The 15465-nt window shown below is 57.5% G+C and overlaps 2 protein-coding genes across 2 annotated transcripts; both read right to left on the minus strand.

Annotated features, from left to right (window-relative positions):
• Positions 1-496: 496 nt before the first annotated feature.
• F5144DRAFT_524530 (glycosyl hydrolase family 47-domain-containing protein) lies at positions 497-4055 on the minus strand (the record flags this gene model as incomplete). The annotated part of the gene is made up of 2 exons (XM_066786788.1): positions 3600-4055; positions 497-3544 (listed from the first exon to the last, which is right to left on the minus strand). The coding sequence occupies exons 1-2, from the start codon at positions 3870-3872 to the stop codon at positions 497-499; spliced, it is 3321 nt and encodes a 1106-aa protein (XP_066649263.1). The 5' UTR covers positions 3873-4055.
• A 3821-nt stretch (positions 4056-7876) lies between these two features.
• F5144DRAFT_69623 (uncharacterized protein) lies at positions 7877-10039 on the minus strand. Its single transcript, XM_066793341.1, has 2 exons — positions 8614-10039; positions 7877-8526 (listed from the first exon to the last, which is right to left on the minus strand). The coding sequence occupies exons 1-2, from the start codon at positions 9949-9951 to the stop codon at positions 7915-7917; spliced, it is 1950 nt and encodes a 649-aa protein (XP_066649264.1). The 5' UTR covers positions 9952-10039; the 3' UTR covers positions 7877-7914.
• Positions 10040-15465: the final 5426 nt, after the last annotated feature.

Below are 15465 nucleotides of genomic sequence, written 5' to 3' on the forward strand. Positions count from 1 at the left end.
GGCCCTGGGGTGGAATCAAGTTGCTAGGCCACTAGAAACCGCATGATAGACGCGGCATGTCTCGTAGGCGACGTCAGCTTAATTGATCTCCATTGCACGTCCACGATGGTACAAGTGCTTGGTAAATGTGTGCAATGTGACAACAGCATGGCCAACTTTGTCACTGCGAGGACCTTGAGGACTCCATGTGATACATCCGATTACGGACCGGATGTCAAGCTCGTCACCCACTCCAATGTCCAAACCAAAGGTCAACCAATGCTGTATACAACTCTATCATGAACATTTTGCACTGCACACTAGATGCTCCAAACCGACCCCCTCGCATGCTTTGACTGTCACGACATCCCTGTCTATATATAAACAAAACAAGAAGAAAAAGAACTAAAAGAAATGCACAAACTTCACCCTTCAACCCTCCCCAACATCATCTACCCATCCATCTCTCATCCCGTCAGCCTACCTTTACCCCCCCCCCCCCCCCCCTACCACAACCTCACCACTCCCCCCCATCCCCCCCCTCATCCACAACAATATTCCCCACCCTCACCCCCTGACTCTCCACAAAGTACCGCCTCACCAACCCCACCCTACTCGCCGCCCTCAGCTGCTGGTACACCGTCTCCCCACCGCCCACCATGACCATGGCGAGCGGGTGCCGCCGCGGGATGCCGCCCGGCGTGCGCTGCACTTCGTCGAGGAGGGGGCGGACTAGCCCTGGATCGGGGTTGGGGTTGGAGGGGGAGGGTTCGTCGTCGTCGGAGACGATGATGACGAGTTGGAGGGCGTGCGGGGAGGGGGGGAAGGCGGGGATGTTGGCGAGTTTGGTGGAGAAGGAACAGCCGCCGCGGCGGAGGAGGAGGATTTGGTGGTTGCGCGGGGCGGTGTCGGGGAGGGGGGTGGGGGTGGTGTTGGGGTTGGAGGTGTCGTCGCCGCCGCATGCGTCGCCTGCTGCGTAGACGGTGGACCAGGGGAAGGCGGCGTCGGGGACGGTGCCGAAGGGCGGGGTTCGTGGGGGGATGGTGTTGCCGGTGTCGGGGAGCGGGGCGGCGCCGACGCCGGTGGGGGTTATGGCGGTGGTGTTGATGACGAGGTTGAAGGGGAGGGACGCGCCGCCGGTGCCGATGTTGAGGCCGATGCTGGGGAGGGAGGTGGGGAGTTGGATGTCGAGGGATGCGGTGATGCGGCTGAAGAGGGATTTGACGAGGGAGCCGAGGTCGGTGAGAGCGTCGGCGGCGTGCTCGGTGTCTTGGAGGGTTTCGACGTGAGCCTCCTCGTCGCTGTCTTGGTGGGTGTCGTGGTTGGTTGTCTCTGCTGTGTCGTTGCCGAGGAGGTCGACTTGGTGGAGGTGTTGGAGCTTGACGATGACGGGGTCACGAACGAGAGTAAACCTGGGGTCTGAGATCTCGCCGAGGATGGACCGGTCAAAGATAACGGACTCGTCGCGGCCCAGAGGGACACCGTTGATCTTGTTGACTCGCCATTCTCGCTCCGGGCCCTCTTCGAGACGCATCGTTATTTTCAGGCCGGACAAGCTGGTAACACGGATGCGGTCTACACTGAGACGTTCCAAGTTCTGGTTCCCTAGCATAAAGTTGAAGGCACTCCCACCAGCTGCTTGCCCCGCATTCGATGAGAACTCTAGGATGAGCTCCGCCGGGTGGTTGACTCTGGCGCATATACCGTCACTGGGCAGCAGCTCGGCCGGGAGTGTCCAGGGATACAACGTAAAGTTGGATCTTGCCATATGTTGACCGGACATCTGCCCGCCATCGACGGTGAGCGGCGAAGTGGACAGCAAATGCAGATCCAGCATGCGTGCAGCGTGATAGATATCGTCCCTAGCGGCAATAACCGAGCCCGATAGAGGGGTCGTGGCTGGGCGTGGAGGGCACGAGTTGGTGAACTCTTCATCGTGGTGAATGGCCAAGTCCTTCCGATTAGGTCTAGCGGTTTGGCGTCTACCCTCAGTTGCGGTTGTGGGGATGATGAGAGGATGGCCTTCGGTTGTGAAAACGTATGCGCCGTCGAATGCGTTCAAGGGATGCCGGTCATCATAGAGCAGATACATGTACTTGGCGGTCTCCCCCAGGAAGAAGCTCTCCATGCGATCGCTCTTCTCCCCATCTAAGACGTTCTGGAGCCCCGCCCAGCCGCACGGAGTCCAGCATCGTCTGGCGATATCCCGCTGTACCATCTCGCCGACGTAGAGATACCAAGGATCGTTGGTGGCGCGGTACAGGTGGTACGTGGACTCGATGAACTCGGGCCGCAACGGCCACCAGCCCAGCCCACCTTCGACCGTCTTTTCTCGCATAGACCATCGTTCTGGGAGGGCGGCGTAGCGTGTCCAGATGGCAGTGTAGAGCAGGTTCGTCTCGACGGCCTCATCCACCTCCCCAGCGAGGACTAGGAGCCCCGAATAGTATGCGCCTAGGCTATCAACCCAATTGGAGGCCAGAGAGCCGGTCCAGAGGTTGACGTTTTCGTAATGGGGATGGTCGCGGTCGCTGTAGAGGTGGCGCTTGATGGATGCGTGTGCGTGATGCCAGGCTTCGAGAAACGAGTCGGGAGAGTTCTCGGCGTCACTCAGCGGAGGGAAAATTGTGTTTGGGTCCATCCACTCACCGCCCTGGTTGGGCCGGGCCACGGTCCGGTTCGGGAGCTCATGACCCGAGAGCAGGATGTGGGATTTCAGGGCATACTCAAAAAAGCTGTCGGCGCCCGCGCCGATCACGGCATAGGAACCTATCCAATTCCCCTGCTCGGCATCAACCCCCGCGCCGATCAGACCTATTTGGCTCTTCCGATACCACACAGCCCAGAACGCCCTCTTGGCCAACTGCTCGAACCGGTGGTCACCAGTAAGACGACTGAGGACGGTAAACTCCAACACTAGCGACCCCGCGCCGGCACTGCACGTCTCGGTAATCTCAGGCGGCCCATCCGCGGTCCCGGCCGCACCGTCACCGTGCAGAGGTGAGTTGGTGTAGAACGGGATGCCGTGGCGAAGGTTGACGCGCGGGTACGGCATGCCTGTCTTGGTGTAGAAAGCGGGGAGGAGTCTCTGACCCAAATCTTGGGCAAGTCTCAGCAGCTGGCCATCATACGTGAACCCGTTCGGCCAAACAACGGGACGGGGCTTTAGCAAGTCGTCGCCGGGGCGGCGCGGCTCGTACCCCGTGATGGGCAAGGCGCCAATGGCGAACAGATGGGCGCTTAGAAGCCCCCCAAGGCCACGGATGACCGTCTCAAACACTTGCACCTTGCTGTCGACATCAAAGCCTCGCCCACGTAGGCCCACGCCCGAGGGGCCTGGGGTGCCGTCACCGTACTGCTCAACTAGGGCAGCCACGCCGGTTTGGAAGTCACTCAGCGCCTTGGGTCCCGTATTGCCGTCCTCAGGAGGAGCAGACGCGAGAATTGCCAAGGTCGAGAGGCTATCGATAAGCGTGAGCGAGTAGTTGCCCAGGACATCGTTGAGCTCGACATTCCGTGGATTCTTGCCATCCCGAGAGAGCGGGGTGCAAGACACTGGGCGAAGCTAAGGTGGTCGAGTCAACAGTCCGATCTGAAGTCGGCAGGGGGTAAAACCATACCTCATCCTCAGGGAAGGCAATATTCATGTAATTGTCGAAGCCATGGTAGAACATGTCGACGGTTTCTCGGCGGAGCTCCCTCACACGGTCCGGACGCATGGCCGCAGCGCCGGGCCAATGGCCGAAGCAGCAGCAGCATACCAAGAACAGGATGCATCCGAGAAAATGAGACCAATTGCGCCGAGGACGGACCCCCGGAGGCCGGGGGTCATTGATGGCCGGGCCGGGGCTGAATCGGGAGCCATAGTCGGCGGCCAACGAACGGCAGTCCATGCCGACAGGGCATCACCTCGGAAGGAAAACCGAACGCCACATGTGTGTTTGCCGAAAAAGCGCCGATTCGGTTCGGCGGGAGTGGCAGCGGGAGTGGCAGTGGATGCGCAAGCCAACTCTTGAGTTTGTGGTAATTGTTGTTGCCGATGCCGATGTGGCAGTTCCAGAAGCAAGCCTTGGCATCAATTCAGCAGCGAATTCCATAACCCGCCCTGCCCTGTCAGCCTGGGAAGGTGAAGCTGTCCTCTGTTGAGTCCCACTTTTCCCGTTGCTTGGCGGCGGGATGGCGGCATGTCAACGCCGTTGCGGGTCCGGGGAAGTTGACCATTCAGGGTTTTGTGCATCAACATCATCATCATCCATCATCATATCATCAAACAAATCCAAATCCAAATCAAAACTCAAATCAAAACTTGCAGGTATACAACTCAGCTAATGCCGCAGTTACATTACAGCTGGGGACCATGCGGAATGCGCGCTTCCTCAGCCAGTCCTTTTTCCCGCGGCACGCCGATCCGGGTTGTCAAAGTCTGGAGACTCGATGCAATCCAATTAACTCAGATGCAGCTTGCATAGCGTTGTGCACGGCCAGGCGCCAACCACAGCTTCTAGAACCTTGTTAGTTAGACCATTTCTCCAAGTTGCCTTGTGCACAGTGTTTTTTTTCAAGTGTTCTGCAAGCAAGATGGATTCAGCTCCGTTATCCTCCAGTTAAGTCACCGTTCATGCTCGAAGTCACAGTGACTTGGACAACCTCATCACCGGCTTCTTTAGGCATCACACCAAACCCTTTCGCTCTTCGGCCGTGACTACAACCCGAATCCTATGGCCAACTGAAGTTTGCTGTTCGTATGCCCAACAATTTGGCCGCCAATGGAACCCAAGAAAGGAATTGGTATGAAGACCAAGTTTCATCCGCCTTGGTACGGCCGAGGGGGCATCACAAACCACAACCGGTCAAGACATCACATAACTAACTAACTTCAACATGTAGGTCCACGGGATGGAGAGCGCGGCAAAATTCTATTAGCCGCGCCCAACAGCGGGCGGGCGCAAACGATCAAAGATTCGACCCCGGGTGGCTGCATCCGTCCTCCCCGCAGATACACCCGTCTCCATACTGTGTGATGCTCGCCATGCCCGCCCATCTTTGCCCAGAGGGGGGTTACGCACGACGGACCGATCCTCGGCGAGAAGCAATTGCCACTTAATTTAACAGACGTGTCATGCAATGCCATCGCGTCGTCGTCATGTCGCCCAAATTACCCGAGATGACCGATGCCTGCCATCACATTTTATCGGCCGCACCGAGTTCGATTCCGGGTTGCACGAGCGGGATGCCCCTTTCTGCAACTTGGAATCACCTGCAGCGTGCCGTGATGCCGGCGTGGTACATACCCCGTAGGGCTGTTTGTCGGCCTTCGACTGTGATGAGCCGCAACCAACACCAAGAGGCTGGATTCTTCAGTTTCGTCTGCGACGTCCACCAACCCGGCCCAACGATGCTAAAGGCAAGCACTTTCAAAGGCGGTTTCAACCTACCACATGAAACATTACACCCTACCGATTGAGCAACAGTTGGAGGCGAACGCAGATGCCGTCATGCCTTCGATATCAACAACCACCACAAAGCTAAACAAACGCCTGCCAACCCCCCGTGCCGTCGTATTCGCGGGTTCGAGCAACCACAGACACAACCAACCGGAAGACTCCCATACCAGCTACGGCCACTCTGAGTTAGCTCATGCACTTGCCGCCAGCCTAGGCATATCAAAGCGACACAAACATCCAACCCCCCCACCACGCGCGGTGTTAAGGGGAGCCCCATTTCGGCGGTTAAGAAGGATATGTCAGCGGACTTGCCGGGTTGTTGATTGTTGTTGATTCCTTTCCGCCCTGACGGCCGCCCCGCGATCTACGGGGTAACTAGCAGTGTTTGCTCATTCTCCAGTTCTTCGGTATGTCCGTGAATGGAGTTCCTACCCCTGGTTTCGCCTTTCTTGCCCAACACAACAACAACAACATTAGCGAAAGAAAGGAGAAAAAAAAATCAACAACACAAAACCATAAAACCCGAAATTTGCAATGTTGGGTGATCGGTTGGCGACAGCGCGCATAACCAATATTATTACCCCTTGCAGGTTGGTGTGCACGCGCGCGATTGCTTGCAGTTCCGTTTCCCATGTGGGGTTGTTGGGGCTGTTGGTGTCTCTGCTCTGTCTCTTTTTTCCCGGGCCGAACCCTGGAACGCAAGCGGCCGCATGGGCCGGTCAGTCACTTGATCGCGCACGTGCAACACCACAAGGACCAAGCTCGGGACCCTGGTTTGGCTGAGTACGCCGGGCTCCACTTGCTTGACTGGGGAGGGAGATGGAGATGTTCGCCGCTACTTGTGCTTTCCTCTTCCTTCGGCCTCAGCTCAGCAGCAGCACCGTCATTTGTCCCCCCCGTCCGAAGCTTCTCGCAAAATTGTTGATGAGATTAAATTCGCCGATGCCCGGGGTTTGACTTGCTTCTTTTTACCTAGTCATTGCTTTGCTATATTTGTCTTCCCTGAAGCAAAAGGCAGCACGTGCGTAACGTCGCACTGCGATCTCTCCAAAGTTCCGAATTGGATTGATTTGTTTCCAGCCTGGAACACTGTGTAACGACATCCGGGAATGCCTGCCCGGGGTTCCCATGCTTGGCAACCTGGGATGAGTTTCGGCGTTTGGTGATTATTGCGATTGGGTTGCGATGTTGAGATCGGTTGCCTGGCAGCCTGGTAACCTGGAAGGATAGGGTGGTCCCCGAATGCGAATCCGCATTAAGGTAGGTAGGTACGGAGTACGAAGTACCCTGTGTTTCCAGATTTCCGACTGGGGGGATTACACAGAGCCCTCTGTGCTCGTCGTTTCACACTCGATCTCGCGTGCGCCCGGGATCCGACACAGTCAGAATCGATCAGCGTTGAGCAAAGGAAAGCGTTTACTCCTTTTGGATTCGGGCACTTGACTGCGTATGGCTGTAATTCGCGATCGGGATCTCGCTACGGATTGCAAACGAATCCCGCCCCGGCCGAGACGCGGGATCTGAGGATGAAATCTCCAGACATCTGCAACTTGCCTGTGGCGCTGTTGCGCGCTGTGGTTACATGCGGGACCGGGGATCTGGGATCTCGGAGGATTCAGAGTCGGCGTGGCTTTGCTGCCGCTCAGGCACCATCTCATTGTGTCTCACTGCCAAGCCCCAAACCGGAAAGTTGCTGCGCTGTGTTTCGTTTGACCTTGTGTGTACATTTTCCCCGAAGGAGGCAAATACCTAAACAGGTACCTAGCAAAGCAAAGTCAAGACGAAGCATGTTTTGGAAAGTCCGCGTCGTTTTCCATTTCTATCTTTCATGACGGGCTATAACCTGATGCCTGACCTGAGATTATACGTTCCGTGCCATGGCTCTTTGCCTCCCGGAACGGGAAAGAAAAAAGCCAGGGTGAGCGAGCTTCTCTTGCTTCGCCGCACCGTAAAATGACAATCTGTGAGATGGATGACGGATCCCGTCGAGAAACTGAGAAGGACTCGACTCCGAAACACCAGCGCGCCCCGCCGCCGAACTTCGCCGTAATCACTTGGTCCCGCCGGAAATGATAACGGAATTGATGATGAATACTCGGGACTCGGGAGGAAAGGAATGTGTAACACACAGAGACAGAGAGACAGAGAGAGAAAACATGGAGGCTGCGCGAGCAGGTAGCTATCTCTTGTTTTGCAATGTTGCAATGTTAAAAAGTAAAAGGAAAAAAAATGATGAATGAATGAAAAGGGTAACTTTGGCTTTGAGATCGAAAAGGAAACAGAAACGATGATGACGATGCTGGTAAAAATACAGGATTACCGCCCCCAAACCAGAACCAGAACCACCCACCCAAACCCCAAAAAGATGCCAGGTTGCCCTGATTACCCAGCCCCCCGTCATTCTTGTTTCTTGTGAACCTTTGCCGTGGTGGCTGTGCCATGATCTCGTCATTATCCTTGCGCCGTTGCCGTTGTGCATTTCCCGGGGTATCTATGAAGAAGGGTGCTGTAGCAGTTGATCGCACGCTTGCCGTGCCACACGGGCGCTGCCCTGGTGGTTGAACTCGCGCGGGGCTGCCATCGATGGCCGCCGTGCGCCGCCTTCGGTGCCGTTGCCATACGCGAGCCCGTCCATGCCGTCGTCTGGGCTGAGGCTGCGTTCTGTCTTGATGTTGCTGAAGACGTCGTTGATGAGGTCGTCCTGTTGCTTGGCCGTCAGGTTGGGTGCTCCGCCAAACTCGTCGCCCATCATGGTGTCGTACGGCTGGCCTTGACGCGCTGCCGCCGCCGTAGCGACGTGGTGTGCGTGACCGTGGCCGTGGTAAACCGGGTGGTGCAAGCCGAGCCCGCCCGACCAGTCGCCCATCACGGGATGACCGCCGTTCTGAGGGCTGCCCTGCCTCTTGGCTGCTTTTCTGCGCCGGCGTGTCCCTGTCTTCTCGTTGACTGTTGGTTCTTCCAAGCCCAGCTTCACCAGCATCGCAACGATATGCGGCTTCTTCCAGTCCCATACCCGGCAGCCGCCGGTTTCCTTCATCCGGGCGATGATGAGCTGGTACCGCATCTCCTCGAAGTAGTCGAAGGCCTCTTTAAGCCGATCGATCTATGACGCGTAACCGTTAATACCATGGCTCAGAACGGAGGGAGGCTGGTGGTGGAGAATGGGTGGGAGGGGGGGTTCGCTTCTTACCTCTCTTTCTGGCCATACGCCATACCGGGCCACTGCTCGCGAGACCTTCATCTGGAGGGCGGCCTTCTCCCAGTTGCCCTGGTGCTTCTCTGAGTACCTGGCCTTCATCTCCTCCCACATGCCCTTCCCCTTTTCTGAGATGAATTCCTTTCGGAGCTGGAAAAGGTACTTGTCGTCTTCCGGAGCATCGTCCTTCAGTGTGAGTTCCTCTCCATCGTCTTCCGGCCTGAACTGCCCATTGACACTCGGCCCTACGTGGGGCATTGTCTTGGATGCGCGGGACGGTTTCCTAGAATTCGAGGGCTTCTTCCGCGGCGGCATTCTCCTCCCGGGGCTCATAGCGCCGTGAGGTGGGTAGGGCCCGAGGAGCATGGCGGGATCTCGCAGGTCTTCGATCGCTCCGACTTGGCCCCCAGAGTGCGGCCTGTAGTGGGAAGGGTGGGGTTGTGACAATACTGGTGCCGACCCATTGGAAGGCATGCGGTGGTGCATGTGAGGCGTGCCGACGGGGACGTGCTGCTGGGTAAGGTATGCGCCGGGCTGAGCGACCTCGACGCCGTACGGATGGTAGTCTTGCAGCGAGTGGTGCGTTACATCACCGTCGTTTCCGCCCGAGACTGTGAAGTGGCCGAGGTAAGGATCGACCGGAGGCGGGATCTCGCTCTTGGGCGAAGACGTGTGGTGGCTGACGGGAGGTGAATGCGCCATATAGGGTGTCATGAAGGGCGCAGCTTCGGTCACTGTCGGGTTCACCGTCATGGGCGAGGGGCTTTGGCTGCTGGAGTTGAGCTCGTAACCATTGTAGTTGTACATCTTGGATGTGTCGGGAGGCGTCGGCGCCTGTGGTGCGAGAGCCGGTGTCTGAGAGTGGTGGTAAGTCCGCATCGGCTTTCCCGACTGCTTGTGCTGCAGAGGAGGGCTTCCCGAGCTCGATGCCGGCGTCAGGAGGCTTGGGTCAGCAGCAGCAGGGTAGTTGAACGACGAGACGCCGGATACCTGAAATCTGGTGGTGAGTCGCGGGAAAACATCGAAAGGGTGGCCAGCGGGCCAACTTACTGCGCTGTAGGGGTCAAGATCAGCCGCTGAAGAGAAAGCACTTGTTGATGGGCCGCTAGTGCAGATCGGCAAGCCGTCCATCCGAGGCGGTTCGGTGTGGTGCGCCCCAGGCGCCAGGTACTGAGGATTGGTCATGTCGACGTGGATGTGAAGGCGTTTGAACGATCTCCTAGGAGAAGAACTTCCAGAGCTGCCGCCGTCTGAGTCTGATATCAACTGGTCGCAGTCGAGAAAGTCCTCAATCATAGGTGAGTCGACCTCGTCTTGCCTGTCTGTATCCATGTTTTAGTCGTTTGCTTTTTGGGTCTGTCTGCGGCTTGCAACCAAAAGATCTCAGAGCTCGACGCAGGAAAAAAGGGTATCGATGTTCTCCTTGCGACAGCGGCGATTCCCTCTCTCTTTTACTCTCTGAGATCTCTTGATCGTGGCGTAGGAAAGCTAAAGAAGGGTGCCTGACCTTATAAAACTTGGCTGGCAATCCGAGTGCGGCCCGGCTGTGGGGCAGGGTGCGGCGTAGAAGGAACTGGGGAACGTTTTGAGACAGAGGAGGCTGATCTGACAGGCGAGGTCAGGGAGCCGTCTATATTAGTGAGAAGGAGGAGGAGCTTTCCGAGAGGAGGGTGGGGCGCAAAGTTAAAAGGTAAAAAAGTAGGCAATCGAGGTGGGAGGAGGTTGATGTATGTTTTCCGCGCCCCCGTTCCAGAAACATCGGGTGGGAGAAAAAAAATACCTACCCATGTGAACGCCCACCAGGGACCATCAAGTCTCGTTCGCTCAATCTGGACAAAACTGGCAACGGCATCGCACTGCCCTTGTCGGGTGGGTGCGGGTGAGATAGGGTAGGGTATGCATGTACGTACCTCGACCATAATGCACACGCCCCCGTACCCCGGTACATGCCTCGCGACCGTCCCTGTACGTAACTGGAGTGCTAGGCGCCGACCGTTCCAAAAACTGTGCACGCAAGCCACGAGACGGTGCCGACACGGTGACAAAGGCCGGGGTATTAGTTGGAACTGCCCCTCTTGGACATCTTCTTTCGACGAGGCTTGTACCGTCTGCGACCTTTCAACGCGCCCTAGCTCTCAAAGTGGCAGAGACGGCCACAATGACCCCGGGTCGGCCAGGCATTTTCCCCTCCCGGGGCCCTCAAGAGCAGTAGATCCCATGAATGGATGCCATGCGAGGCATTCCGCCACCAGGGACACTGGCTGAGTCCCCAACCATGACCATGGCTGCCGGGGCTCGGTTCAGTATGCTAGTTGGTACCAGAGCGAAGTCCATCGTGACTCGAGCATCTGAGCTGTTACAGGGACATGGTGACATGCTGCTGGTCCCCCCACCATATAGAAGGGGGAACCTGGCATCAGATCTTTTTAATCCCGAATAGATTAATGCAAACGGCGGAGGTAGTATTTGCCCTAACGGGCAGCATCTCGGCATTGAATATGTGAGAGCGGGACTGGCTGATGGCCATCCTCGAGCAGGGATGAGGCCCCCGGGGGAAAAAGGGCAAAGGCCTGAATTGTGAAGGCGGCGTTGCGGGAACGATTTAGTGAGTGCACATCTTTTTACTAGGGCCGTTCTCGCCGGGGGTGGGTGTGTGGGGGAGACGGGCAATGGACCCCCTTCTCCGGTATCGTATCGGCATGTACTGTGACAATCAACAAGGCGAACCGCACACCCGGCCAACTCTCCACGGCGGAGGGCAGGGGAAGAAAGTCTTAGTTCGCGCCACCATGCGGGAGGACCCTACTGTGAGATAGCCGCCGTTGCTTCATTCTTGTTGGTTGAGACGGAGCCAGTTGGTTCGACTCGGAGCGCGGATAGACGCCTCGAGGACCTCCCCGCCCCGGCATATCTCGATCGCGCACTGCTGCTGCTGGCCGTTTGCAGACGTACGTGGCTCGCGCTGGCATGTGTGTCGCCCGCCCGCCCGTACACTGGGCAGCTGGAAACAGGTCGCGTGTGCGTGCGCGTGTCGCGTTACAGTACCCGGAACTCTTTGAGCCGTCGACGCATCACCGCTTTTACACAGTACCTGCCCCTCCCACCAGCGAGCCGGGGGTTGGCATCGGCCTGCTAAATTTGAACAGAGCTGGGCTGGGCTGCAAAATCTGGGGCATGGGGGGCAAGGACATGGGGTGCGATGGGGCATGCGAACGAACGCCGCGATCCCAGTCGGGCTCTTTTGGGTGCTTCGGATCTGCGTCGAATGGGCCAAGGTTCGAGCGACGAGGGTGCAGCGGCCCGAAAAAGAGACCAGGCGGAATGGGTGGGCCGAGAAAAAAGAGTGCAACGGGCAACTGGGATTCCCTTCGCAACTTGGGTTGAAACAAGCTGTGCCTGTGCGCAAGGGAAATAGTGGGCAAGAGTTCGAGGCTGTGTTACCCAGAGAGGGCAAGCAGGTGGGGATAGCTCGCGGGGCCGCGGCTGCCGGAATACAGAGATGGATGACACTCCATGGCTGTGAGGAAGGATCAAATTTTCCGGCAGCAACGGAGGAAAGAGCGCACGGAGATGCGGCTTTAGGACGGCAGTAGCTGATATCCATTGGCATTGCGCTTTTGAACCCTTGTCATCAATCAGCCAAGCAAAAAGCCATCAAAGTTCGGCGACGACAACACTTCCATCCCCAAAACCCGCGGCGGTCGCCGGGATGCGCGAACCGCAAACTAGACAGCATTTGTCATGCAGCAACTTCTTCTTCCACTTACCTTGACTCACCAGTGCGACGGTGTCTGCGGGTTCTGCAGCCTGCAGCACATACCTGGCACCCTAATTACCACAATATCTGCCCTACTGCCCTCGGCGACAATGCGCGCGTTCCAATGAAACGGTCGCTTGGCCTATTGATTATCGTTCCATCGGCACATTTTGACGATCCCGATGTTGCCAGAGTCCTGCATTTCATTGACAGCCCTCTCCCAGCAGCCTCTTCGTGTTTCGAAGCGTATCCGCCGGTTACGGCACAGCGGGCCTCAGGGCTCTTGGGGGCAGCGAAGGGCGACACAACAGCGCGCTTCTGTGCTTGGGGTCGTCCGTTTCCCCGATGTGTGATTGGTGCTGCGACTTGAGGGCAAGGGGGTTTAGGCCAATCGTATCTCTTACCAGTCTGTCGGGTCCGTACTATTCCTCTTTGGGCCGCAACCTGGAGCAGTGCTGAAGTGATGAGCGGTCAGTGGAGGAAAAAGTGAGAGAAAAAAAAGCGGAAGCTGAATTCGACTTACGATGAGGTGCAGATCAGGCCGGTGGCCCCCTCCCCAAGGCCCCTCCTTCCCACTTTCCCACCCTTCCCTGGCAATCGCCGACTGGTTCGGCACACTAAAACACCATGGGCGCGCTTATTGCGCATGGCGATTGGGCACAAGGAGGGGCAGCCGTGCAGCTCAAACCACCAACACACCTTTAGGATAACCAACAGCGCCCGCGAACCGCGCTGTGCACGAACCACACACGACAACCACATCGCCATTGCTGAAAAAATTATCGCGTCTGATTTCGGTGGTCCTGAAACCCCCATGCCACGAATGCACTTTTCCACGACGCAACCAAGTAGCGGCTGCTCCGTTGCTACGCTGCTACGCTAGCAGCGAGCGGCAGGGTCTCAGGCGCAAGAAATGGATCCCCGAAACCTTTCGCTCTCCCGCCAATCGCCACTTTTTCGAACACCGACAGGCATTCCCCCTGCCCGGCCTCGACGCCCGCTGATGCGCCCTCTAGGCGTCCCTCTTCTCCAGCCGTTCAAGTTCCAAGTCTCGGGTCTCACAGCAGCCCGAAATGACGCACTATCACCGGATGGGAAATATTGCGTAAATGAAAGCCGGTGAGAGACGGTGTTATGCCTGTGGAGCACGGTTGTTCTGGCGACGCAACCGTTTCTTTACACCAAGTTAAACGCAACGCAGCGCGAGATCAACACACAACCCGACTTGGCAATCTCCATTACGATCATGCCCAAGGGGAGCATCTTCACCCACCACCTCCATGCGTGTTGCGTCGGGAGAGGAGAACGAGCACTTCGTACAGATGAAAGTACAAGTGACTCGTTACTAGTATTGCGAACTGCAACAGGGAGTGCGCATATCCGCAACCAGATTTGACCCCATGCCGGCCTCCCATTCCGAGCTCCCGAACGTTGTCTGTCCCGCTCTTTGCTCTCGACAAGTAACGTTATTTGCTCGGCGTTCCCCCCGCCCCTCCCCTCGTCGATGTTTCCAGGCTTCGGCCGGGTCAACTCTCTGCCATCTCTGTAGAGTATCACCGCGCAGCCGCCGTGAGGACCCAGCAGAACGGAACCGCTACCCTTCTGCCTGACGCTATCCAAACACGTCAGCGAAACGAATTCGCCTGATTGCACCGCGCCACCGACGAGGTGACAGCTCGCTCATCACACCACCTCGCCGCGTCGCTCGCCGGAGCGGACGCGGGCGGTTTTCTGAGACGTCCCAGGTTCGGTCCCCCTTTGGTTTGGCGCGTCCGCCCGTCATCATTATCATGATGGGATTGCTTGTTGCTCCGCGTCTCCGCGAGACTTTTGACCTCTTTGCACATTGCTTGATCACCATCGATGGCGGGTGGACCCGGGCCGTTTCCTGGTCAGGTTGGGCCCCCCGATCGATATGGACGCCAGATGCACCGGGGAAGTCAGCCCCCGGTTTCCGCCTCGCCCTTTTCGTGGGTCTAGCCCTCCCCCTGCCCCTGCCGCCGCTCCACCCCGGCAGCCTTTCCGTCGCCATCGCGATCATGTGCTGTCCACCCTGGCATCCACTTTGGTACACATCAGCGACCCTTTCAGTCGTTGAGATCTCTAACTCGCCGGGGGTGGGGGGAGGGCCCTCTGGCGGCGGCGGCGAACACCTTTGGGGGGTGTTTGAGTCGAAGAGCCGGCGAGTGGTTCCTGGGCATTCCCCCGCCAGTGCTGAACGGCATGTGCGCGCCCTGCCCACCCTCCCGCGGTTGTGTAACTGTAGTCACAGCTGTGCCTGTCTCATCATAGGTTAAGGTTCTACAACATATGTGCATGCTACCAGCAGAAGCCCGCAGAAGCCCGCTCCCGTCCACGTTTGTGCGACAGACGGCCCAAGCCCGTATTTCTCGGGCCGCGTCAGACACACTCGCTGGAGAGCGCAGCCGAGACAAGATTGATAACTAACTCGCGCAGATACGGCCACAAGGCCAGACTAGGAACTGCGGTGAGCTTAACAATATGCCGGCTAAAACACACAAGACGACGAGCTTCCTGATTTGTATCGACGGTAACCCTGAACCGCCAGACTTCGCCTCACCCTCTCCCATCTCGTCACACGTTTCGCGGGCTCGCCAAGGGAAAAGGCGGGAATGAGAGCATCAGTGACATGCTACCTCTCAGCCTCCGTCACTGATACACCACGGAAGGGCGGGAATGCAACTTGTCCCCGCGTGAAGATGTCATGCTGATACGTTGGGATGCGCTGCTGTAGAGCCAGGTCGTGCCCTGAAGTGCGTGGCCCGGGTCCACAGCAAAAGATCCAGACATGTTCCCTGTCGGATCGTGGTTGCTCGGCAGACGTGTGAATCACCACCCATTCAGGTCCGCGCCAATCCGCTGAGGGCTTCTAGTTTGGGAGAATCGAGTTCTGTGCGAGTGTGGTGCATTCGACGTAACGGAATACAGTACAGTCCTGGGGGAAACTGTGCAGAGCCTGACCCTGGTTGCTGGAGTCAGGTTGCAGTGCTGCTAGCCAGATCCGCTCGCATTTGTCAGGTGTGGGCTTCTTACAGTCTCTACCATTGGCCAACGCTTTTCCAGCCCAC

The sequence above is a fragment of the Chaetomium tenue genome (genome assembly GCF_020726465.1).
Source record: "Chaetomium tenue strain MPI-SDFR-AT-0079 chromosome Unknown F5144scaffold_1, whole genome shotgun sequence".
NCBI classification, from domain to species: Eukaryota; Fungi; Ascomycota; class Sordariomycetes; order Sordariales; family Chaetomiaceae; genus Chaetomium; species Chaetomium tenue.